This window comes from Ovis canadensis, chromosome 1 (assembly GCF_042477335.2).
Source record: "Ovis canadensis isolate MfBH-ARS-UI-01 breed Bighorn chromosome 1, ARS-UI_OviCan_v2, whole genome shotgun sequence".
Classification (NCBI taxonomy): Eukaryota; Metazoa; Chordata; class Mammalia; order Artiodactyla; family Bovidae; genus Ovis; species Ovis canadensis.
The window spans coordinates 262,097,932-262,123,492 of record NC_091245.1 but is presented as its reverse complement, the minus strand read 5'-3'; the positions used below and the strand labels follow the sequence as shown (position 1 = coordinate 262,123,492).

Here is a 25,561-nt window from a genome sequence, read left to right as displayed (position 1 = left end):
ATGTACTGGTTTGGCCAGGATTCAGAAAGCTGTAGTGAGTCATACCTGTAGCAGACCAGCAAACAGTGTCCATGACCTTGTTTTGGTCCGAGTTTGGCTTTGGGAAGTGCTTTGGAGTTTCTTGTGGCTTCCCTGGTGGTTTCTTCTTGGTCCATCACTGAGCTGATCTGTTGCCAGTTGTCATATAAAATCCGCTTTTTGTTACACATCACAGTCAGATCAAGAAATGGTTTGTTTTCATTGTGTAAAAAAGAGAAGACGACACTTCAAAATGATGATTTTTTGATTTGCCGTCAGCTCATGAGGCACCCACTTACAGAGTTTTTTCACCTTTCCAATTTGCTTCAAATGCTGCAGGACCATAGAATGGTCAGTGTTGAGTTCTTTGGCAATTTCTTGTGTAGGATCACCTTTAATGAGCCTCTCAGTTGGTTATTGTCAACTTCTGATGATCAGTCACTGTGCTCCTCACCTTCAAGGCTCTTGTCTCCTTTGCAAAACTTCTTGATCCACCTCTGCACTGTACATTCATTAGCAGTTCTTGGGTCAAATGCATCACTGATGTTGTGAGCTATCTCCGCTGCTTTACATTTTGAACTCAAGAAAATTGCTCGAATTTGCTTTTCGTCTAACATCATTTCCCTAGTCTAAAATAAACATAAACAGCAAGTAATAAGTCATTGGCAGAAAAACAAAGTGAAATGTGCATTAAAATGGTGTATAACATAACCACATTTATTTAAGAATGTATTCCAATATCAGATGGCAAAGTTAAGCAGTGTAAAACTGCATTTACTTTTACACCAACCTATTATATTTTATTAATATTTTAATCTTTCAGAAAGATTTGCTGTAGGATTTTTCTTATCTTGATAATAAGCATGTTAGTGAAAAGCTACAAACTTCCTGTGGCCAATTTTTAGCTAGTAGAGTTAGTTTGTCAAACAGATTCTTTTTAGTAAAGAAACTTTGTAATGCCTTCTAATCTTCAGATTCTTTTTTAAAAAAGATCTATGTTTGACTTTTCTAAGGGGGCTTGCTTGTTAATGAAGCAAAATTTACCATGTTGTTAATTGAATTTGTCTAAAGTAGAAAAACTGAATTTTTAGGGACGAACTTTGTGTCCATCTTGTTTTTAATGTAATAGTTTGTTTGTGTATTTTTGTATTCTCACCTTTACCGTATTTCCACATCATCCAGAGCTTCGGAAGTTTATTCTGGATTTATAAATTACAGTGATTTGACTTATCACTGGGTAGTATGATTTAATGTTTTACTTTCTTGATCCTGTTTCAAAGCCGGAGTACTTGCATCATGGTATTGCTGTGAGAATGAAATGAAATATAGTGCCTGTAATATAGTTAAGTAATAATTAGCATTAATTATTAATGCTATTAATTATTGCTAAGCAGTAATTAGCATTAAATATCAGTTTTAAATCATAAAGCACTGAACGACTCTTCACTCCTCTACAGAGAACAGCATCTTTGTTGTTCTACAGACATTTGTCTAGAGGCTGCCATCTATCAGGTAGTGTCCTTAGTACCACGGCACAGCTTTTTTAGGGGCAAATAAAATGATTGTGAAGCTTGCTTTCAGAGTGTGATAATAACAGCTAACATTGGCAGGTTTTATAGTATACACAGTGCTTTAATATACATTCTTGGTTAATCCTTACACAGTTTTTAGTACAAGGTAATAATATTTTAGTAGATGAAGCACCTCTGGGGCTTAAAAAATTAAGGAATTGGATTCAAAACAGGTATCCTGACTCAGTTTGTGTGTGGTTTGTCAACCCTGAACCACATTGCAGTTTTAGTTTTATTTTGTTAAAGCAGTGATTTTCAATCCTCTGTGCATTAGAGTCACTTGGGGGAATGCTTTAAAAATGCTAAAACCTGGGTCCTGTGCCCAGAGATTCTGATTTGATTGCTATGGTGTGAATGTGGACATTTGTTGGAAGCCCTTCACAAGATTCTGATGTGAAGCAGAGTTGTAGATCTGTGCCAGGGAATGGAACCATAATGGAAGTAGGAGGTGGTGGTGTCTAATTTCAGAGTTAATGATACCCAGAGGCTGAGGCTATCTGCTGTGATGGATTCTTTGCAAAGTGACCTTGCAGCTTTGACGGCTATTGGGAGCATTTCATCAGAGGAAGGCACTCCAGCAATGGAGCTCTGACGTTTAACTGGGATGTCCAACTGGAAGGATTTGGGGTTGTTCTGATGCTTGTTTTAAGAGCTTCTTGATTGAGTTGGTACTGTGGTTTTTATTTCTTTAGATACTGTTGTCTCTGCTATCTAGATGTCAGGGAAACCAGTGTTGGGAAAATATTCAGCTTCTTCTGTGGCGAGGATCTTACTGTATGCTCTTAGTTGCACTGGTGGGTGGGGTCTGGTTGTTCCTATGGTGGGTGGGTCAACCACAGAATTGTAATTTATGCCCATTTACTTAAAATATAGGAATGATAAGAGTGTTTGAAGTTCATAATTTAGGTATTCTAACCAGTGCTTAATATAAATCTTTATTAAAGTCATTTTCCATTTATTCTAGACCCAGTAGAGATTCAGAACAGCTTATTGGTTAAATTAATAAGTACTAAAAATACATGTGTATTCCTTTTTTAAGGCTTTTGTTGTGATGGTATACAACTGTCATTCATGCAAAACTGTTTGAATTGCTGTTTGTTTTCACTTTCAGTTTAAAAATCCCCTTATTATGCTGCTTCTGGCTTCTGCAGTCATCAGTGTTTTAATGCATCAGTTTGATGATGCTGTCAGTATCACTGTGGTAAGAAAAATATATGTATTTTTAAATTGTTAGTTAATTGTATAAATTAGGATCGGCTTTTATTTTAGAATACGAATTGAGAGATGCCTTATTGTTTTCTTCAGGTTTGCTTTTTTTTTTTTTTTCAAGATTCTGGTTTTAGTTGCAGTGATCTCAAGTAATGTTCAAGGGTCTGTGATTGGCACCCTTGGGAATTATTTAACAACCTGATAATTTCATAGATGTGAAACATTTTATAATAATTTTCCAATTAAATATTTAATTTCTTTTACTTTCCAATTCAGAGTATGTTTGATTAGTTGTGAACTGAAGCCTGACATTTTTGAAATTAAAAATATTTAACAATGCACTGTATATTTACTATGTAAGGTTTTGTTTTCTCCAGCTAGGTTATTCTAGTTTTCATCTTTTTTTTCCTTGCCCTCTGCTTCATTGTAGTATAAAAATTTATAGTAAGTCTAGGCATTGATTAAAGCAAGTGTGTTTTGCTTAACTGCACAGGAGAAATGAACACAGAGCTTCAAAGTCTCCAGCTTTTGCTTGTGGACTCCTGGAAGTCTATGAGATTATTTTAGGGAGCATGTGAGGCCAAAACTACTTTCATAAAGCTAAAATGTTATTTGTCTTTTTGCTATAGACATTTGCATTAATGGAGCAAAAGTGATGTGGGTAAAACCATTTGGTCTGAGTCAAGATAGTGGCACCTATCTAGTAAACTGTCTAGTACTTAATGTTTTCTTTCACTGTTTCTCTTAGTAATGTTTTCGATAAAACAGTAAAAAATAATTTTACTAAATCTTGATCCTTAAGTATATAGGTTTTAATGTTCTGTGTGATGAAGTAGGAAGTACTGATTGAAATATGGTGATTGTCCCAAGGAAAGGCCGTGTGCTGAAGTGAACTAGCCTTTTACTCCAAAGAATGACTGATACACAAACTATAGGTATTAAGACTTGAATAATTGGCATACTTTTTTTTGAAAGTGAGTGAAATAACCTTTCACTACAAGAGAAACAACTGACAGAATTTGTTACCAATGGTAAACTTCAAGCTTTCAGTAGTAACTAGAACTTTGCAAAATTTTTATGCTGGATAGCTCCCCTATTTTAAGACCTTATTCTAATGAGATCAGTAGTGATTTCAGTGAATGTGTTTTTTTGGGAACAATTATAAAATGTGTCAACACTTGGAAGATTTGAATAACCCAGTGAATCAACCTTTTCTAAATGACCTGTGCATGATGATACAAAATATTCATTCACAATAGTAAGGAGACTGATTCTAATATAACAGACTATGAAAAGTTCACTGATCTAGTTTTAGATTCTACATTGCAAATTACTTTTAAAGTTACTAGCAGTTGTCTAATTTTGCTGTAGTAGCTAAGAATAAAAACCACAATTATTTGAAAAGGCTTTTAAAATAAACTCTTCCCTATCCAACAGTAACTGTATGAGGTTGAATTTTTTTCATAAACTTTAGCCAAATTAACATGTCAATAAATTAAATGCAGAAGCAGATAGGAGAATGAAAAAACCCAAATTTTTTGGCCAACCCAGTATTAAAGCGGACACCAAAGATAGAAAAATTGAAAACACTGCCACTTTTCTCACAATTTTGAGGAGTGACGTATTTTTCATATGGCTTCCCTGGTGGCTCAGTGGTAAGGAATCCCACCTGCCAATTCAGGAGACATGAGTTTGATCCCTGAGTCGGGAAGATCCTCTGGAGAAGGAATTGGTAACCCACTCCAGTATTCTTGCTGGGAAGTTGCATGGACAGAGGAGCCTGGTTGGCCACAATCTGTGGGATTGCAAAAGAGTTTTTCATAAAAAATATTGTACGTGTTAACATATAATGCACTTACGTTTTTTAGATGAAAGTGGAAGTTAAAACCCAGTAATTAAAGAAGTATTTAATATGGTGAATATCAGTAGCTATTAGTCACATAAACGAAAGCTGGTCCTCAGTTTGTAAAGGGATCCTGAGATCAGAGCGCTTAAGAAACAATCCTGGGGAGGCAGACTCCTGTCGGCTGTGGGTTTTTCCACCCCTAGGCCTCAAGGCAGAATTGTGATTCCTTCCCTGGCTGTCCTGCACTTAGTGTCTGGTGTCTTGGGGCTGCAGATAGAGTCAGAAAAATAAAATACGATTTCAGAAGCTGCAGTGTCTGATTTAAAAAACTTGTTTCTTTGTTTTGTTTAGGCAATACTTATCGTTGTTACGGTCGCCTTCGTTCAGGTGAGTAAGTCCATTTTGATAACATTATAAAGTGGTATTTTAGTTAATTGCTTCAAAAAATCAAGTTGGTTTATGTTAAAATGTTTAATTATTGGGGGATGGGTATGTTGTTCAGAATAATTTGCTCTATATGTTTTTGAAATAATTTCAGAAACAATAACTCTTAAAGGAAGTTTGTGGAACCAACACGACTGCTTTGATTTAGTCAGTGGCATGAAGAAAATCTAGTTTTCTATTTGATGGTGTTTCTATTTAAAGTTGACTGAAGCAGATGGAAACAAAAAGTACAGAAACAGAAATAAAATCCAGCAGTAGACTTCTACATTTTTTCCAGTTAAAAAATTGGGTCAGGGTTCAGACTCCTTGTTCATCCATGGAAGGGATGTTCTGATCTGGATGAAACTTCCCCATTCAGCACAGGCACTGAGACAGTAAAGAAAATTTATGAAAAGGAACCGTGTTTAAAAAAATTAATAATGTAGAGATAATGTCTGAATTTCTATTGACTAGTGTAGACAAATAAAAACATGGGCTTAGTTTTATGCTTCTTTAAATATCTGATAACTTCTGCAGGTTTTAGAACAGTGTTGGCAGGTGTCATTTGATGGTTAAAAATTTGAAGCACTGTTAATAAAACTAGAAGAAATATTCTAATTTAAGGAAAACTGTAATATGTCATTTGAAGTTCATGTTTATAATCAACAGAGCATATTTTAAGTGGCTGTGGTTATTTTCACATCTGTGATATATTCCTTGGATATTTCCTGTCATCATCCAGGTGTCCTGTGATAATTTCTAATTTAGTAATTTGTTTTATAGCCACCCAGTGTAAAAAAGCCGGTTGGAATCAGATTATCTGCAACAACTTTGTGAGTTGCATTAGTACACCATCAGGGATCCTATATGTAGGAAATGCTCTTTTATGTTTTAACATAAAAATTACCTTAAGGCAGGTTGAGGGCTAGTTTAGCAGAGTCATTCCAGGCTGGGTCTCATTCATGGTCATTTGCATGGTATGCCTGACCCATTGGACCAGTAGCTGGAATGCTTTTGCATCACTAGTAGTGCTACAGATGTGTGGAGTGGCTTGCTTCATAAGAATTCTTAGAGAATTACCATTTTGTATGGAAGACCTTATGGGCTTACCTGGTGACTCACTGGTAAAAGAATATGCCCGCCAATGCAGGAGATGCAGGGTTTGATCTTTGGGTTGGGAAGATCCCCTGGAGAAGGGAGTGACAACCCACTCCAGTAGTCTTGCCTGAGAAATCCCATGGAGGAGCCTGGCGGGCTACAGTCCATAGGATTGCAGAAGAGTTGGACATGACTTAGTGACTAAACAACAACAAAATCGAAGACCTTAGTAGCTTGGTAAATAACTCCCACCCTCAAAAAAAGTTCCACAAAATGACGATTTTAACATTGTATGGACTTTTACTAAAAATGGTGTTGCACACCTTAAATCTTAATGGCTGAAACCATCTGCCAAGTATCTGTATGATAGGTCCGTTTGAAGGAAAACTCAAGAACAAATTGAAACATTTATGAAAAGCCCAGTTTCAGATTGGCAGTTCTGATTTTTTTATGCAGATGTGAGCCTTTTCCCCAAATGTACTTATGACAGAACAAAATATTCTGCAAGTGACAATTAAAAATCCTCTCTACACGGGTCTTATTTACTCTTTGTTGAATTTACATTAATGCTTGTCAGAAAACTGTCAGAAATCTTTCAGAAAGTCTTCATTTTTTAGTATTATTTATATTTGTGTTTTTACCTATATTTTTGAAGAGTGCTTTTTATAGTCCTTTAATGTTTGTATCTGACTCCACTATCCTTTCTAATCTCCATTTCCCATCCCTCTTATACCTCCTTGCAGCCATAAAAATAGCTAATTGTTCTGTATAATTACATATTGATGCTGCCTTTACAATAAATTTAAAATTTAACTTTTAGGTGTTCATTTGAGATGGCTGTCAAGTTTTTGGTGGTATGTTGAAGGATCATTTTGTTACAGGGGCTTCCCTGGTGGCTCAGAGGTTAAAGCATCTGCCTATGATGAGGGAGACCTGGGTTTGATCCCTGGGTCGGGAAGATCCCCTGGAGAAGGAAATGGCAGCCCACTCCAGTACTCTTGCCTGGAGAATCCCATGGACGGAGGAGCCTGGTGGGCTACAGTCCATGGGATCGCAGAGAGTCGGACATGACTGAGCGACTTCACTTTGTAGTTGTAGGGAGTAAAGGCTAAGAAGTTTAAAGAGGGAGGTAAAAATTGGGCAGCTTTTATGTCTTACATGACTAGGATCTAGGACTGGTGAGTATTTTCTAGCCTTTTATGGAATTTTTGGAAAACTTCTAAACTCCTTAATATCCTTGATATAGTTAGGGGAAGGGTGTCTGTAATTTTTTTTTAAATTGAGGTATAGTTAACATACAATGTTGTTAGTTTCAGGTGCCCTACATAGTGATTTGATACTTATATGCCTTATGAAGTGATCACCATGATAAGTCTAGTAACCATCTGTCCCCATACAAAATTATAATGTTCCTTATGCTGTATATTGCACTGGGTGTCTTGTGATTTTTATATTTACAGATTTACCTTACTCTCACATTTGTTCCTCTTGTCTTAGTAGTAAAGACAGATTTATTTCTAAGTTATTCTTATATAGCTTTGCATTTTCTATTTGAAAATGTTTGTGATGGATGTGCAGTTTTGATTTGTGCTAGAACTGCAGTCATTTCAGAACTCCCCCCACCCCAACTTTCACTTCCATTACTCTCCGTACTCCTTCTCCTCCCTTTTTAACCTTAGATCAAAAAGTTGGTGTACTTAGTGCAGAATGAGACAAAAATAGCAGTGATGTTGCATGAAGTGAGACAGTCCATTGAAGCTGGACTAAATAGTATAGTGTGTTGAAGGATGTCTCTGACTGTCAGCTGTGATTATATGGATGGAGGAAGACTGAGCCTCACAGAGTTAGGGCTCCTGAGAATTTCCCCTTTGGGTGAATCAGAGTCTTGGGAAACATGTCTTTTGGGGTAGGGCAGCCATGTCTCACTCCTTGTTTAATTCATGTTTCTCCCACAGACATATTTCACAAACCTTTACAGTTGCCATGGCATGAATCTTCAGTGCCAGTGTTATTTGCATTTAATTGTTTGACTTCCTTGGTCATTAAACACTGAAAGTAAAATTATCTTAATTATGAGGCTCAGTAATCTTAACTTTTTAATGACTGAAAATTACATACTCTTTGGTTATACTAATATTAGTTTTCTTCACTTTATCAGTAACTTGACCTTAGGTTTGTACACTGAATATTGAAATACAGAATTGAGAATATATAATTATAAAAGATTGTTTGGTCCCTATAATATAACATTTAATAAAGGACAAGCGTTTTTGCATGGGAATATAAGTAAACAAAAAGATAAAAATTTGGAGAAATGTTAAAATAATGGTTTAGGTAAATGTTTAAGTCTAACATAGCATATGTTCTTAAGAATGTGCTTATTGCGTTTCTTCGTAAATATTGTTTACTAATATTCTTTTTTTTTAATAGGAATATCGTTCAGAAAAATCTCTTGAAGAACTAAGTAAACTTATGCCACCAGAATGCCATTGGTATGATCCTTGTTTCTGATAACGGATTTCTACTCTTAAAAGTAGAAATTAAATGTGACTAGTACAATATACCTTGTGGCCCAAGATTTGTCTGAACATAAGGTAGAAACCATTAATCTGACATGAAAAATTCATGGTCTATTCATTATAGCAAGTTGTACTATTAAAACTTTTGTTACTTCTGATTTTATTGAGATTATTGAGACATGGGTTTATTTAGCAGATACCTTTTATATGTGACTGTGTGATAATGCAATATATTTTTCCCAGGCAAGCCCACTGGAAGGAATTTCTTAAAGTAAGGGGTCTTGCTTGCTTTCTTCAGCTGTGGCTATTTCTGTTTTATGTTACAGTGTGCGTGAAGGAAAATTGGAGCATACGCTTGCACGAGACTTAGTTCCAGGTGATACAGTTTGCCTTTCAGTTGGGGACAGGGTTCCTGCTGACTTGCGCTTGTTTGAGGTGAGTTTGATGTGTTAGTCTGTTTGAGCAGCTCTAACTACCACAGAGATAAATTTACTTCTTATAGTTCTGGCATCTGGAAGTCCAAGATCAAGGGGACCAGCATGGTTGCGTCCTGGTGAGGACCCTCTTTCTTGTTCATTGCTGGTGCCTTCTTGCTATGTCCTCATGGTGGAAGGGGCTAAAAAATATATCCAGACAAACCTATAATTCAAAAAGATACATGTACCCCTGTGATCATACATCACTATTCACAATAGCCAAGACATGGAATCAACCTAAATGTCCATTGACAGAAGTGGATAAAGAAGATATTTGTTCACAATGAAGGTACATATATACAATCAAATACTACTCAGCCATGAAAAAGAATGAAATAATGCCATTTGCAGCAAAAAGAAAGACATAACCCCATGTGATATTGCTTATATGTGGAATTTAAAATATGACCCAAATGAACCTACCTTTGAAATAAACAGACTCAAACAGAAAACATACTTGTATTTGCCAAGGGCATGGGGATTAGGGAAGGGATGGAACAGGAGGTTGGGGTTAGCAGATGTGAACTATGATATGCAGAATGGGTAAACAACAAGGTCCTACTGTATAGCACAGGGAACTATATTCAGTATCCTGTGATAAATTGTAATGGAAAAGAATAGGAAAAGCAATAGAATGTATAACTGAATCACTGTTGTATAGCAGAAATGAAAACCACATTAAAATCAACTGTGGTGTTGTTCAGTCACTAAGTCATGTCTGACTTTTTGTGATGCCATGGACTGCAGCATCCCAGGCTTCCCTGTCCTTCATTATCTCCTAGAGTTTGCTGAAACTCATGTCCATTGAGTTGGTGATGCCATCCAACCGTCGCATCCTCAGTCTCCCCCTTCACCTCTTGCCCCAATCATTCCCAGCATCAGAGTCTTTTTCAGTGAGTTGCACTTCACATAAGTTGGCCAAAGGATTGGAGCTTCAGCTTCAGCATCAGTCCTTCTAATGAATATTCAGGGTTGATTTCCTTTAGGATTGACTGGTTTGATCTTAACTGTTCTTTGAAATCAACTATACTATTTTGGGGGGCTCCAAAATCACTGCAGATGGTGATTGCAGCCATGAAATTAAAAGACGCTTACTCCTTGGAAGGAAAGTTATGACCAACCTAGATAGCATATTCAAAAGCAGGGACATTACTTTGCCAACAAAGGTCTGTCTAGTCAAGGCTATGGTTTTTCCAGTGGTCATATATGGATGTGAGAGTTGGACTGCGAAGAAAGCTGAGCACTGAAGAATTGATGCTTTTGAAGTGTGGTGTTGGAGAAGACTCTTGAGAGTCCCTTGGGCTGCAGGGAGATCCAACCAGTCCATCCTAAAGGAGATCAGCCCTGGGTGTTCATTGGAAGGACTGAAGCTAAAGATGAAACTACAATACTTTGGCCGCCTCATGAGAATGGTTGACTCATTGGAAAAGACTCTGATGCTGGGAGGGATTAGGGGCAGGAGGAGAAGGGGACGACAGAGGATGAGATGGCTGGATGGCATCACCGACTTGATGGACGTGAGTTTGGGTAAACTCTGGGAGTTGGTGATGGATAGGGAGGCCTGGCGTGCTGCAATTCATGGGTTTGCAAAGAGTTGGACACGACTGAGTGACTGAACCGAATTGAACTGATACTACAATTTGAAATCAACTATAGTTAAAATTTTAAAAAATGTATAAGAAAAGAAACAACTTTTAAAATTTAAATGAAGGCAAAAAATAAAAGAACAGAAATAGGAATATAGAATAAGTAGTTGGCTCAAGTGGAGAACAAATAGTAGGAAGATGTATAGAATCCCATTGTATTAGTGCTTATTTTAATTGTAAATGTGTTAAATATTTACTGAAAATACTGAGATTATCAAAGTAGATATAAAAAAGTGACATATCTAAACATGTTTAAAAATTTTTTTCCTTTCAATATACATCTTTCTCATAGAGTCTTTTGAGGTGTCCCTGTAGTGAATTGGTAGATCTTTATGGGAGTATTATGTATTGTGGGAAACAGAGAAGGTGTGATAGAGTTCATACCCTCAGAGATCTCACCATAAGATTTAAAACTGGGTAAATGAAACAGAAGTACAAAAAATGGAGTAGAAAATTTCGGTAAGGGAGAGGTTACTTCTGATTGGAGTGAAACGAGAGAATGCCTCAAGACAGCAGTTGGTCTGGTGGTGATAATTGACAGGTGGTGGTGGTGGTTTAGTTGCTCAGTCATGTCCAATTCTTAGCAATCCCATGCATGGACTGTAGCTCATCAGGCTCCTCTGTCCATGGGGATTTCCAGGCAAAAATACTGGAGCGGGTTGCCATTTTCTTCTCGAGGGGCCTTTTGCAAGCCAGGAATTGAACCTGAGTCTCCTGCAAGTCACCTGTGCTACGGACGGATTCTTTACCATTAAGCCAGAGCCACTGGGGAAGCCCAGTCAGAGGGTAGTACTGGGTAGAGATGGAGCAGCTGCAGAATTTAGAATCTGCAGAATCACTGTGAGTGTTCTGGTATGTGATCCAGAGCTGGAGTAGTTAGGAGTATATAGAACATATCTGGTGGGATCAGAATCCAGTGGAGTGTTGGAAACCAAGCTCTGCTTCAGATGTTATGGGTTGGGATTTGTCTTTGAAGGTCATAACCAGCTGGCAATGGTGTTACCTTTAATCTTGCCACTAGGTTAAGGATACATTGAAGGGGCAGAGTTAGACACCTAGTGAAAGGAGGCCAGAGTCCATGAGCCACACCAGTCTCATCGGTAGGAATTGACGTGTCTGCAGCTTTCATTCTTTGAAGGCCTAATGTGTCCCAAAACATGGGTTCTCATATGGAGGTTATGGAAAGCCTGAAGGACATTTGGAATTATAATAAGTACAAGCTTCATTTAATCTTGGAATAGAGAGAAGTCTTTTTTCCAAATACTTAAAAATTTATCCTTTGAAAGATATCAGATTGCTTTAATTGTGGAAATAATACAATACAGTAAGTATTGGGACTGTTAATTTTACTTTATTACCTTCTTTCTCCCCTTAGTAGGTCTTTCTATATCTTTCTTACTCATTCTTGTCCCTTCCTCCTATCCCTGATATTTAGTTAATGACAAGACGTTGAATTATTTTTCCTTAGAGATGTAGTAGGCCTGTCACTTAATATAAATCCTCTGCTCCTCTGCCTAAGAACCCTTATTTGAATCTGGGAAGTTTTTGTTACCATTTATTCTGGAGTGCTTCTTTTCTTAATCAGAAGCAGACTTCCTCGCTCGGATAGATAGAAGAAAATGTTTCCCATTACAGTATAATGACATAGAAACTTCAAAACACCATTTGATTTGGTCAAGTATTTAAGGGCTTTCATTTACACAAGGGTGGTGCAGTGGTGAAGAATCCACCTGCCAGTGCAGGAGACACAAGGGATGCAGGTTCAGTCCCTGAATTGGGAAGATTCCCTTTGAGTGGGAAATGGAAACCCACTCAGGTTTTCTTGCCTGGAAAATTCCATGGACAGAGGAGCCTGGTGGGCTGCAGTTCATGGTGCTGAGAAGTCAGACACAACTGAGCAGACAAGGGCAGCAGCACTTGAGAATTATCTCAGATAACTAACATTATCTCATGCGTGTAGAAGAAAAGTTGTCAGAATGTGGATTAGTACATATTTTATCCATTCAGCAAATATGTATTAAAGATACAGTGTGAATTTAATAGGAGAATATTTTCTACATTTTAATGCTTGATGCTGTGAAATTTAGAAATATATACTTTGTGGAGTATTTGATTAGTTGTGATTGTTTCCCCTCTATCTGTTAGCTTTTCAGCACTTCATCAGCACATGTTTTATTTGGCAGTGCTGTGCTGCTTAGGTTGATTTTGTTTTGGTTAATCCACTTTACATGTATAGTTAACCATCTTTAATTCCTTCTGATAACTTCTTTCTCCTATTCATTTTACCTATTACTTGGTACCACAGGCAGGTTTTTGCAACTACTTTGACAGTAGATTGAGGCAATTTTACTGAAAGAGTTGAGCCTTTTTTTTTTTTTTTCCTAGACTTAAATGTGTTGACTGAAGACATAAGAAAGCTAATGAGGTATATTTCTTTTCTAGACACAGGTTACTACCTTTGATGTAACTAAATTGGCTTATTGGAGTGATGTGTTGTTTGCTGAATATGGTTATGGTGAAAGATTATCTAAGGCTAGCTGGTTGGTGCAAATGTAATGTGGTTTCGGACCGTGAATTTTAAATCCTCGTAACTAGACTCAGGTACATCTTTATTAATCAAAATAGGAACCATTACAATCAACACATTTTTGCCAAGGAGAAATAAGTTTGTTTATTCCTGTTGCAAAATGTTGGACTGAGAAATGCCAGGCTAGATGACTCAAGCTGAAATCAAAATTGCCAGGAGAAATATCAGCAATCTCAGGTATGCAGATAATATCATTTTAATGGCAGAAAGTGAAGAGCAACTAAAGAGCCTGTTGATAAAGGTGAAAGAGGAGAGTAAAGCTGGTTTAAGATTCAGCATTCAGGGAACTAAGATCATGGCATCCAGTCCCATCCACTTCATGGCAAATAGATGGGGGAAAAGGTGGAAACAATGACAAATTTTCTTTTCTTGGGTTCCAAAATCACTGTGGACTGTGATTAAAGCCATTAAAAGACGCTTGCTCCTTGGTAGAAAAGCTATGACAAACCTAGACAGTGTATTAAAAAGCAGAGATACCACTCTGCCAACAAACACTCATGTAGTCAAAGCTATGTTTTTCCAGTAGTCATATATGGATGTGAGAGTTGGACCATAAGGAAGGCTGAGCACTGAAGAATTGATTCTTTTGAATTGTGGTGTTGGAGAAAACTGTTGAGAGTCCCTCGGACTGCAAGGAGGTCAGACCAGTCAATCTTAAAGGAAATCAACCCTGAATATATTCATTGGAAGGACTGATGTGCTGAAGCTCCAGTACTTTGGTCACCTGATGCAAAGAGCTGACACTTTAGAAAAGACCCTGATGCTGAGAAAAATAGAGAGCACGAGGAGAAGAGGATGGCAGAGGAGGAGATGTTTAGATAGCATCACTGACTCAATGGCCATGAATTTGAGCAAACTCTGGGAAATAATGAAGGCCAGGGAAATCTGGCATGCTGCAGTTCATGGAGTTGCACAGAGTCAGGCAGGACTTAGCAACTGAACAAGAAAAATGAAAATGTTCCTTTGCATAAAAATCTGTGCTTTGGGATTTGACGAACTCTGAAGAAAGCATTTTCTGTCTTCTGCTCGTTGTGGAAGCATTTTCTCTGCAAAAAGTTGTCGAGATGCTTGAAGATGTGGTAGTCGGTTGGTGAGAGGTCAGGTGAATATGGCAGATGAGGCAAAACTTTGTAGCCCAGTTCATTCAATTTTTGAAGTGTTGGTTGTGTGACCTGTGCTCGGGCGTTGTCATGGAGCTTGGGTCCTTTCTGTTGACCAGTGCCAGCTGCAAGCCTTGGAGTTTTCTGTGCGTCTCATGGATTTGCTGAGCATACTTCTCAGATGTAATTGTTTCACCAGGATTCAGAAAGCTGTAGTGGACCAGACAGGCAGCAGGCTATTAGACAGTGACTATGACCTTTTTTTGGTGAAAGTTTGGCTTTGAGAAGTGCTTTGGGGCTTCTTCTAGGTCTGACCACTGAGTTGGTCATCACCAGTTGTTATGTAAAATCCACTTTTTGTTGCATGTCGCAGTCTAATAGAGAAATGATTCATTGTTGTTGTGTAGAATAAGAGAAGATGACATTTGAAAATGATGATTTTTTTTTTGATTTGTGGTTAGCTCAAGAGGCACCCATGAGCTTTTATTGGCTTTTTTTCAGATTCCAGTTTTTTTCACATTCCAAATGACTGTCAAATGGTTGACATTGATTTCTTCAGCAACTTCTCATGTAGTTGTAAGAGGATCCGCTTCTATGATCCTCTCAGTTGGTCACTTTCAACTTCTGATGGCCAGCCACTAAGCTTCTCATCTTCAAGGCTCTTGTCTCCTTTGCAAAACTTGAGTTACCATTGCACTGTATGTTCATTAGCAATTCCTGGGCCAAATGCATTGTTGATGTTGCTTTATGACCCATTTTGAACTCAGAAAATCCCTTGAATTTGCTTTTTATCTAACACAAATCCCTAGTTTAAGATAAAATAAACACCAAATAATGTCACTAACAAGAAAGCATAAAGCAAGAAATGTGCATTAAAATAATGCATAACAATCACTTTTATTAAGAATGTATGCCAAATGTATATCAAATGAGAAATTAGAACAGTACAAAAACCACAGTTACTTTTGCACCAACTTTATATATGAAACAAACTTTTCATTAAAGTGTAAGGGAAACAGAAGACTCCGCAGCCTTGGGATATTATTAATTTCTCACAATAAAGAACTTGGATTTCACTTAGGAAAAAAAAAGCCCAGGACTTCTGCTGTATAATTTTTTTCTTGTGGACGTGGACTGTGGCCAGGGTTGCTACTTCAGCATTGTCACTGCTGCAACTCCGGGGTTCCTGTCATAATTTCTTTGGTTCATATTTTAGCTGTAATTCTTACGTGGGCCTGCAGTAGCATCTTGTCAGTATGTTCAGTGACCTGACTGCTATATAACTTTTTTCCGTGTGTTTTGGCTGTGTCTTAGTCAGTTTAGGCTGCTGTAATAAATATGACATACTTGGTGGCTTATACAACAGACATTTATTTTGTTTGTTTCTGGGCAGTGGGAAGTCCACAGTCAAGGTCTGGCAGAATTGGGTTGTTGGTGAGGGCTCTCTTTGTCTTTAAACCTTTCTGCTATATCTTCATATGGTACAAAGAGTGATCTCCATTCAGTGCCACTGATCCCATTATGTGGACCTCACCCACGTGACCTTGTCTAACCCTGATCACCTCCCAAGGCCTAATTTCCAGTTACCATCACTTCACATTGGTGTTCAGGTCTTCAACATGAATTTTAGGGGGACAGAATTCAGTCCATAGCAGGATAAGCCTATCTTTTGTAAAACCCTTTTTAAAGAAGATTAATATTGATAACTTAAAGATTTTTGTATTGTGTTTTCTTGCTTGAGTCAGTTTTCCATAGCCAAGGAAAGAGCGAGTATGTGTTGGTGACAGTAACCTTACCAGCATAGGAAGCTTAGAATCATTCATGGAGCTGGGATAGTAAGACCTAGAGGAATTGAGTTATGGGCATGTTTTCTAGTTTTTTTTACCAAAGGATTTTTATTTTAATTTTTAAATAGTAATTGAAAAGAGGTACCCTGGCCAGTTAATTGGTGGCTGTCAAAGAATTGGGCTTCCCTGGTTACTCAGATGGTAAAGAATCTGCCTGCAGTGTAGGAGATTTAGGTTTGATCCCTCAGTAGAGCATATACTCTGGAGAAGGGAATGGCTACCCACACCAGTATTCTTACCTGGAGAATTCCATGGAGAGAGGAGCCTGACAGTCTATAGTCCATAAAGTCACAAAGAGTCAGACACAACTGAGTAATCAACACTTTAGAGGGATTGGTCCCATAGCGACTTTAGATAAAGCAATCTTATAGACTGCATGTACTTGTATAGTAGTACATTTTGCCTTTTTGGAAGCATAAAATATTTTTCGTAATCTTCCAGGTATAGTCTATATCAGTATTTGAATAAGGAATTCTTTGTAAGAGAAAACAATGTAATAGAGGAAAAGAAGGTTTGTTTTGACTGTTGAAAATATTTTACCTCTTAGCTGAAAATTTCTAACTAAACCCAAAATGTTGACTGAAATATACCAAGATTTTTCTTTACTTGGAGTTCTGAAAGATTAATTCTGTTGACACTTTCTTTTGTGGCTCATGTGCCGCATATCATTCTTTGAAACTGTCCTCACAATCTACACACAGGGTACAGTTGCTACTTCTTTTTTTCCTAATCCCAATTTTTGATAGGATGTTTTTCTAAATGTATCAAACTTCTATTAGATAACTACCACTTATGTGGTTGAGAGCCAGGAAGCCGTTTTTATGACACTAGATCAGACCTTTCAAATCTGCGCAGAAAGGCTGTTTCCACTAGGAGTCAAGATCGACTTGGGCCAGGCTTGGAAGTCTAAATGTAGAACCAGCCAGTTGGCATTGCATAGAGACCCTTTTTACTTCAGGAATCCACAGCTCACTGAGTAGATTCTGGTGTCTTTAGGGTTGTTCCTTAGTACCCAGGGCGAGTAAAAACCAAAGACGATGAGCATGATTGAATAAGCACAGACCTCCCTTGGCTACAGTCAGAGGTAGTCTCTGGCTGAAACCTCAGTTATGCATTATGTCCCTTTCTGTAAGGCTCACGTTCTTGGCTGCTCTTTTGTTAATACCCACTAGCAAGCAGGTTCCTCTGTGTTGAGTAACTCCATTAGTGGAGCTATCTTTCTATGTCAGAGCATCTGACTTCCTGAGTTACTAAGTAAATTCTCCATTTACTCAGTGGAAAACTTGATATTCTGACAAAACAGATTCTGCTTTGATTTGGTATTTTTTTAAAAGAGATTTTTTTCTAACATTTGCTAGCATATTTAGGCAAAATGTTGTCCCTCTCTTCAGAAATCAGTCTGTGTTACAAAGTCATTTTTTTAGCCATTCAACAAATAGTTGAGTACTGTGTATAGACTGCTATACCAGGTTTCAAAGTTAGGAAATGCAAAAGACAGTTTTTTGCCCTTTCTACTGGGAGACACCAACTTGCAAGCAAAGTAATTAAAAGAATAAAATGTGTCTTCTTATGTAATGAATTAACTGTGTGAGCTTTCAGGGCTGTTTTCTTTCTGTAACATAGAATGACCCTAGGGGAGTGCATCCTAACTTTTAATATGAGCAGGACTCATCTGGGTTCTGTTTTGGCAGATCTGAGGTGGGGCATTCATAACTAGCTCTTAGTCTGTGCCAGAAGTACTGGTGCATCCACCACATGTAAAAATATATATATTTTAAAAGACAGCTTGATTGAGATATATAGTTCACATACCAAACAATTAACACATTTGAAATGTACAGTACAGTAGTTTTCAGAGTTGTACAGCCATTACCACAGGTGTATAACATTCTCATCATTTCCAAAAGAAAACCCTTACCTTTTAGCCTTCACCAACTTTGTCTCCTTGCCCCAGAGCCTGGTAGCTACCAATCTACTTGTTCTGTTTGAATAAATGTGCCTGTTATGGACATTTCATATAAATGGAAGTATACACTGTGCAGTCTTTTGTGTCTTGCCTCTTTCAGTTAACATAATGTTTTCATGGTTCATTATGTTGTAGCATGTATCAGTACATCACTGCTTTTTATTGTCAAATAATAGTATTTTGTTGTATGACTGTATTATACTATTGTGAATCTATTTACATTTAAAGAATTACTGGTAGAGAACGACTTTTTTGTGCCATTTTGCTATTTGTTTTCTGTGTGTGCTTTATTTTTTATGTTTCTGATTTTCTCCAGTCTCCCCTTTTTAAAATGCTTGATTCACTTAAAAATTATTTATTTATTTATTTAGCTGTATCAGGTCTTAGTTGCACTGCAGCATGGGAGCTTCTCTCTAGTTGTGGCGTGTCAGCTCCAGAGCACGTAGGCTCAATATTTGCTGAGGGCCACTCACTAGTTGCAGTGTGTGGACTTAGTTGCCCCGTGGCATGTGGGATCTTACTTCCCTTAATCAGGGATTGAACCCGTGCCCCATGCATTGGAAGGCAGATCTTACCATTGGACCACCAGGAAAGTCCTTGATGTGTTGATTCATTTCACTCATTCATTTATTTTACTTAAACACACAGCATTCTTTATTGTAAATTTCAAATAGCAAATTGGTTTTCATTGATTTTTGGGGGGTCTTAATTGAAGTAAAATTTGTATATAATGTTTTTTAAGTTTCAGCTGTATATCATTATAATTTGATACCTGTATATACTACAAAATGATCACCACAGAAAGTCTAGTTACCATCCATTACTGTACAGTTGACCCCTTCATCCCTTTTGCCCACTCTCAAACCTCCTTTCCTTCTGTTGACCACCAGTCTGTTCTCTATGAGTTTGAATTTATTATTTTAGTGTGTGTGTTAGATTTCATATATGACTGAAATAATACGCTGTTTGTCTATCTCTGTCCTATTTTACTTAATACTCTCAGAGATGATATGCATTGTTGCAAATGGCAAATTTCATTTATTTTTATGGCTGAGTAGTATTCCATTGTGTGTGCATATGTATGTGTGTGATCATTTTTATCCACTTATCTATCAGTTGATGCTTAATTTTGTTTCCATGTCTTGGCTATTGTAAATAATGATGTAGGGAACACATGTGGGTGCATATATCTTTTCAAATTAATGTCTTTTGTATTCTTTGGATAAATACCAAATATGGAATAGTTGAGTTTATGTGGCAATTCTATTCTGAATTTTTGAGAAATCTTCATACTGTTTTCCATAGTGCCTGTGCCAATTTACATTCCCACCAATAGTGTATGAGGGTTCCTTTTTCTCCCAAATTCTTGTCAAGGCTTGTTATTTTTTGTCCTTTTGATAATAGGCATTCTTATAGGTGTGAGGTGATATCTCATTGAGGTTTTGATTTGCATTTCCCTAACAATTATTGAAACAGCTGGCTTGAAACTCAGCATTAAAAAAACTAAGATCATGACATTCAGTCTCATCAATTCATGGCAAATAGAAGGGGAAAAAGTGGAAACAGTGACAGATTTTATTTCCTTGGGCTCCAAAATCACTGCAGACAGTGACTACAGCCATAAAATTAAAAGATGCTTGCTCCTTGAAAGGAAAGCTATGACAAACCAAGACAGCTTATTAAAAAGCAGAGAACTCAGCTTTGCTGGAAGGTCCATATAGTCAAAGCTGTGATTTCTTTTTTTAGTAGTCATGTATGGATACGAGAGTTGGACCATAAAGAAGGCTGAGCACCGAAGGATTGATGTCTTTGAACTGTGGTGCTGGAGAAAACTCTTGAGAGTCCCTTGGATTGCAAGGAGATCAAACCAGTCAATCCTAAAGGAAATCAGCCCTTAATATTCATTGAAAGGACTGAAGCTGAAACTGTGAAACTTTGGCCACCTGATGTGACGAGTCACTTATTGGAAAATAGCCTGATACTGGGAAAGATTGAAGGCAAATGGAGAAGGGGGTGCCGGAGAATGGAATGGTTAGATAGCATCACCAACTCGATGGCCATAAGTTTGAGCAAACTCTGGGAGAGTGAAGAACAGGGAAGCCTGGTGTGCTGCAGTTGATGGGGTTGCAAAGGGTCAGACTGGGCTTAGCAACAGAACAACAGCAGCAGTTAGTGGTGATGATCTTTTCATGTGCCTATTGGCCACCAGTATTTCTTCTTTGGGAGATTGTGTATTCAGATCGTTTGTTCATTTATTTTTGTTGTTATTATTTTTACTGAAATCTTTTATTTCTTCACATGGCTTTAGTATTTTATTTTATAAATTCTTTCCTTTTATCTGGAAGGCCTTAGTATTTCTTGTTGACATTTCTATTAGTGATGAATTGTCTTAGCTATCTAAAAAATAGGAATGTCTTAATTTTTCATTTTTGAAAGATAATTTTGCTGGATATATAATTCTGTTTGATTTTTCCCCCCTCAGTGCTTTAATATGTCATTCTACTGGTCCTAGCCTCCATGGTTTCTGATAAGAGATGGGATGTTAATCTTATTGAGAGTTCATTGTACATGTTGAATTGCTTTGTTGTTGCTGTTTTCAAGATTCTGTCTTTGTCTTTCAGCACTTTGGTTATAATCTCTCTCAGTATAGATGTCTTTGAGTTTATCCTGTTTGGTGTGTATTTGTCTTCTTTGATGAGTAAATTCCTGTCTTTCATTCCATTTAGGAAGTTTTCATCTAATATTTCTTCAGATATTCTTTCTGCCCATTTCTAGGTTTTTTCCCCCCCTTCTTTTGGGACTCTTATAATGCTGAAATTGGTATGTTTGATAGTGTTCCACAGATAGTTATGTTCTGATCATTTTCCTTCATTTTCTTTCTCTTTCTCTGCCTTTCAGACTGGTTAATTTCAATTGTCCTATCTTCAGATTTGCTCACTTCACCCCCACCCCCCCACCACCTTGTTCAGACCTGCTGCTGAGCCCCTCTAGTGAAATTTTCATTTATTGTACTTTTCAGCATCAGGATTTCTTATTTTGACCATACCACACTGTTTGTGGGATCTTAGTTCCCTGACCAGGGATCAAACCCAGGCCCCAGGCAGTGGAAGTGCAAAGTCCTAACCGTCAGGTCACCAAGGAATTCCTAGACTTTTTTTTTTCTTTTACAGTTTTTAAATTTCTTTATTGATATTCTCTTTTTCATTAATTGCTTTTCTGATTTATTTTAATACTTCATCCATCCTTTTTGAGCACATTTAAGACAGCTGACTTAAGGTTTTTCTAGTACATCTAATGTCTGGCCTGCCTCATTGATAGTTTCTGTCAATTTAGTATTTCTTGTGAAAGGGCCATACTTCCCTATTTCCTTGTATCTATAATTATTTGTTGAAAAGTAGGTATTTGGGGTATTATGACGTCGTAACTCTGTACATCAGATTTGCTCCTTCCTTAGGGTTTGTTCGTAGTAATGCTTTCATCCTGGAATGTGAAGTCAAGTGGGCCTTAGAAAGCATCACTATGAATAAAGCTAGTGGAGGTGATGGAATTCCAGTTGAGCTCTTTCAAATCCTGAAAGATGATGCTGTGAAAGTGCTGCACTCAATATGGCAGCAAATTTGGAAAACTCAGCAGTGGCCACAGGACTGGAAAAGGTCCGTTTTCATTCCAATTCCAAAGAAAGGCAATGCAAAAGAATGCTCAGACTACCGCACAGTTGCACTCATCTCACATGCTAGTAAAATAATGCTCAAAATTCTCGAAGCCAGGCTTCAGCAATACATGAACCATGAACTTCCTGATGTTTAGCCTGGTTTTAGAAAAGGCAGAGGAACCAGAGATGAAATTGCCAACATCTGCTGGGTCATGGAAAAAGCAAGAGAGTTCCAGAAAAACATCTACTTCTGCTTTATAGACTATGCCAAAGCCTTTGACTGTGTGAATCACAATACACTTTGGAAAATTCTGAGAGAGATGGGAATACCAGACCACCTGACCTGCCTCTTGAGAAATCTGTATGCAGGTCAGGAAGCAACAGTTAGAACTGGACATGGAACAACAGACTGGTTGCAAATAGGAAAAGGAGTACGTCAAGGCTGTATATTGTCACCCTGCTTATTTAACTTCTATGCAGAGTACATCATGAGAAACCCTGGACTGGAAGAAACACAAGCTGGAATCAAGATTGCTGGGAGAAACATCAGTAACCTCAGATATGCAGATGACACCACCCTTATGGCAGAAAGTGAGGAGAAGCTAAAAAGCCTCTTGATGCAAGTGAAGGAGGAGAGTGAAAAAGTTGGCTTAAAGCTCAACATTCAGAAAATGAAGATCATGGCATCTGGTCCCATCACTTCATGGGAAATAGATGGGGAGACAGTGGAAACAGTGTCAGACTTTAATTTTTTGGGCTCCAAAATCACTGCAGATGGTGACTGCAGCCATGAAGTTAAAAGACGCTTACTCCTTGGAAAAAAAGTTATGACCAACCTAGATAGTATATTGGAAAGCAGAGACATTACTTTGCCAACAAAGGTCCGTCTAGTCAAGGCTATGGTTTTTCCTGTGGTCGTATATGGATGTGAGAGTTGGACTGTGAAGAAGGCAGAGCACTGAAGAATTGATGCTTTTGAACTGTGGTGTTGGAGAAGACTCTTGAGAGTCCCTTGGACTGCAAGGAGATCCAACCAGTCCATTCTGAAGGAGATCAACCCTGGGATTTCTTTGGAAGGAGTGATGCTAAAGCTGAAACTCCAGTACTTTGGCCACCTCATGCGAAGAGTTGACTCATTGGAAAAGACTCTGATGCTGGGAGGGATTGGGGGTAGGAGGAGAAGGGGGACGACAGAGGATGAGATGGCTGGGTGGCATCACTGACTCGATGGACATGAGTTTGAGTGAACTCTGGGAATTGGTGATGGACAGGGAAGCCTGGCATGCTAGTCCATGGGGTCGCAAAGAGTTGGACTCGACTGAGCGACTGACCTGAACTGAACTAGGGTTTGTTTTTGGTTGTTGAGGGCTGTAGCAGTCCAGTTTGTTTAGTGACTTTCCAAATTGTTTTTACAAAGACAAGATTCCTTGTTGTTTATGGCCCTGAAGTTTCTGTTTTATTATCTTCAGAGTCAGTCTTATCCATCTGAAGCCAGAAAACTGGGAGTAGGGGAGGGGAGTGCCACTCTCCTGCCCTTTCCAGCTTTTCTCTGAGTTGGGGCACTTCTTCATCACTGAGCTAGGCTGCCTACCACTCTGCCTTCACACACCTTCACCTTCTTACTGTGCCAGACTCAGATCTGTAGGGTCCTGTCAGGTCTTTTCTGAACTAGCTTCTGATCCTGGACATTACACTCTGTCTTCCCTGGTATACGTGGTAGCCCGTCTAAGCCTTTATTTCTTCAAAGAACTTCTCCCTTACTCTCTTCCTTTTCAGTCTTTGGGTGTGTCTGCTATTTTGCCATGTTCTATCCTTTGCCTGCTAGTACGTATGTTTAATCTTTTGGCAAATACCTGAAAGCCACTGTAGCTGGAGTTAGCATGTGAAATAAAGGTCAGCCTTGGTACCAGTCCTTCAGGGAACTGCCGGACAGGTCAGAACACACAACTTAACAGTATTTTAGGAATAGGCGCCAGGAAAGAAGCTTCCACCCCCACTGCTGTTGCTGCTTCTCTTGGGAATGGGGACGAGCAGATAGAAAAATAAAAATGCCTGTTTCTTCTTAAGCATTTCCCTAATTGATGTGTTTTTTATTCCAGAGTTCATTCTGTCAATTTTTGCCAGCTTATGATTGTTTTAGTGGAGGGACTGATTGTTTGAGAGCCCTGCTCTACTATTTTCTATGATGTTATTCATGAGTTATAAGTATTTATATTGACTTCAGTGTATTTTTTTGGCAGGTGTTTTGATAAGTTGATTTCTGCCAGGGTCCAGCCCCGGTAGATCCAGGGAATTTGAAGTGGGGACGGCGTTGGTGAGGGAAAAAACTTATTTATTTATTAATATAAGATTAGATTAGGAAGAAATAGTGTAATAGGAAAATTAAGTGGAGAAAAGAGGCTGAATAACTTGGTTTACGTGGAAAGCCAATAAAGTTCCAGACAAGGAGCTTGCACCATCTACGTTAGGCCACCGGCATCCGTTTGAATATCGGAGAGTGCCCCGTGTTGGGCTGTCTCTCTTACGGGCCGGGACAAGTAAGTAGACACGGTGAGCCTCCATGCCCCAGATGGGAATTCAGCCAGAAATTAGAGTAAAGAGGAGACATGGGGGAAACCAGTCCTTCCAATGACTGGCCCCCCTCTATTGTCCTTCAAGGCCTTTTATACTTTTGATTATACATAGAGATCAATGGGTAATACAAAGTTATGCAGCATTAGCAGCCCAGACTCTTATCAAAACCAGGCTTTCCTCTCTGCATACAAGTGTTAGGTGATTTACATCATTTTCAGGCCAAAAGGGCCAATTAACATTTTACAGCCTTTTTTCTGACAAGGGTTTGTCAACCAGAAGACTTATTTGTGTTGTTCTTCCCGAAGTCTGGTGCCACTCTCAGAAAGTACTAAATAAAGTTGCATTCTTACATAGCAAAGATACAGCAATTTATAACAAGTAAAAGGAGTACAGTGATTATAACAAAAGAAAAGTAATTAACTCAAAAGTCTAGTGTTGTTAACATCAAAACTATTATATATCCTTTTCCATATCCTGTTTACATGGATTAACATCCTCTCAGGTGCCTAAAAGATAAAGAATATGGAGGCCTGGCAGCAATCATTGAGTCAACAGTGAAATCCTGTCAATATATGATTTTTGGCTCTTTAGAAAAGGCTCTGTATCTTTAAGATGTTTTTAAGCTTTGTGCCTCTAGTGGTTGGGGGGCTGCAAGCAATTCTCAAGCTGTAAGAGGTCCAGGGGAACCTGTTAGGCAAGCTAGATAGTTATCAGAGGGGTTTAACTGAAACATCCCTTTCAAATGCAGAAGACTAAAGCCCTGATTTGACTTTTTCCAGAGAATATCAGAAGAGTGGAAAAGCAGGCAGATTCTTATTTTGAGGGGTACATGCTCAGGAAATACCAGGTGGAAAACCTGAGGTCTGATTAGCCTTGCCATCAGAGCTCTGCCGCATGACCTTGTCACCGGTGGAATTCCTCACCCTGGCTCCTGGCAGATTTCAGCATGTTGCCCTTCCTTATTGTGATTTGTCACTGAAACTTTGCTTTTAAATTTCTGAATTATTAAACTTACATGCACATTTGTAA

The 25,561-nt window shown here is 38.2% G+C and overlaps 1 protein-coding gene across 7 annotated transcripts in view; it reads left to right on the top strand.

The window, feature by feature from the left end:
• ATP2C1 (ATPase secretory pathway Ca2+ transporting 1) overlaps window positions 1-25,561 on the top strand; it is a 160,470-nt gene that overhangs the window by 81,345 nt on the left and 53,564 nt on the right. For all 7 annotated transcript variants that reach the window (XM_069565559.1, XM_069565589.1, XM_069565608.1 and 4 more), the window contains 4 exons: window positions 2,701-2,790; window positions 4,996-5,031; window positions 8,596-8,657; window positions 9,011-9,119. In XM_069565559.1, coding sequence (XP_069421660.1) covers window positions 2,701-2,790; window positions 4,996-5,031; window positions 8,596-8,657; window positions 9,011-9,119 — 297 coding nt within the window. The remainder of the gene's footprint in view (window positions 1-2,700; window positions 2,791-4,995; window positions 5,032-8,595; window positions 8,658-9,010; window positions 9,120-25,561) is intronic.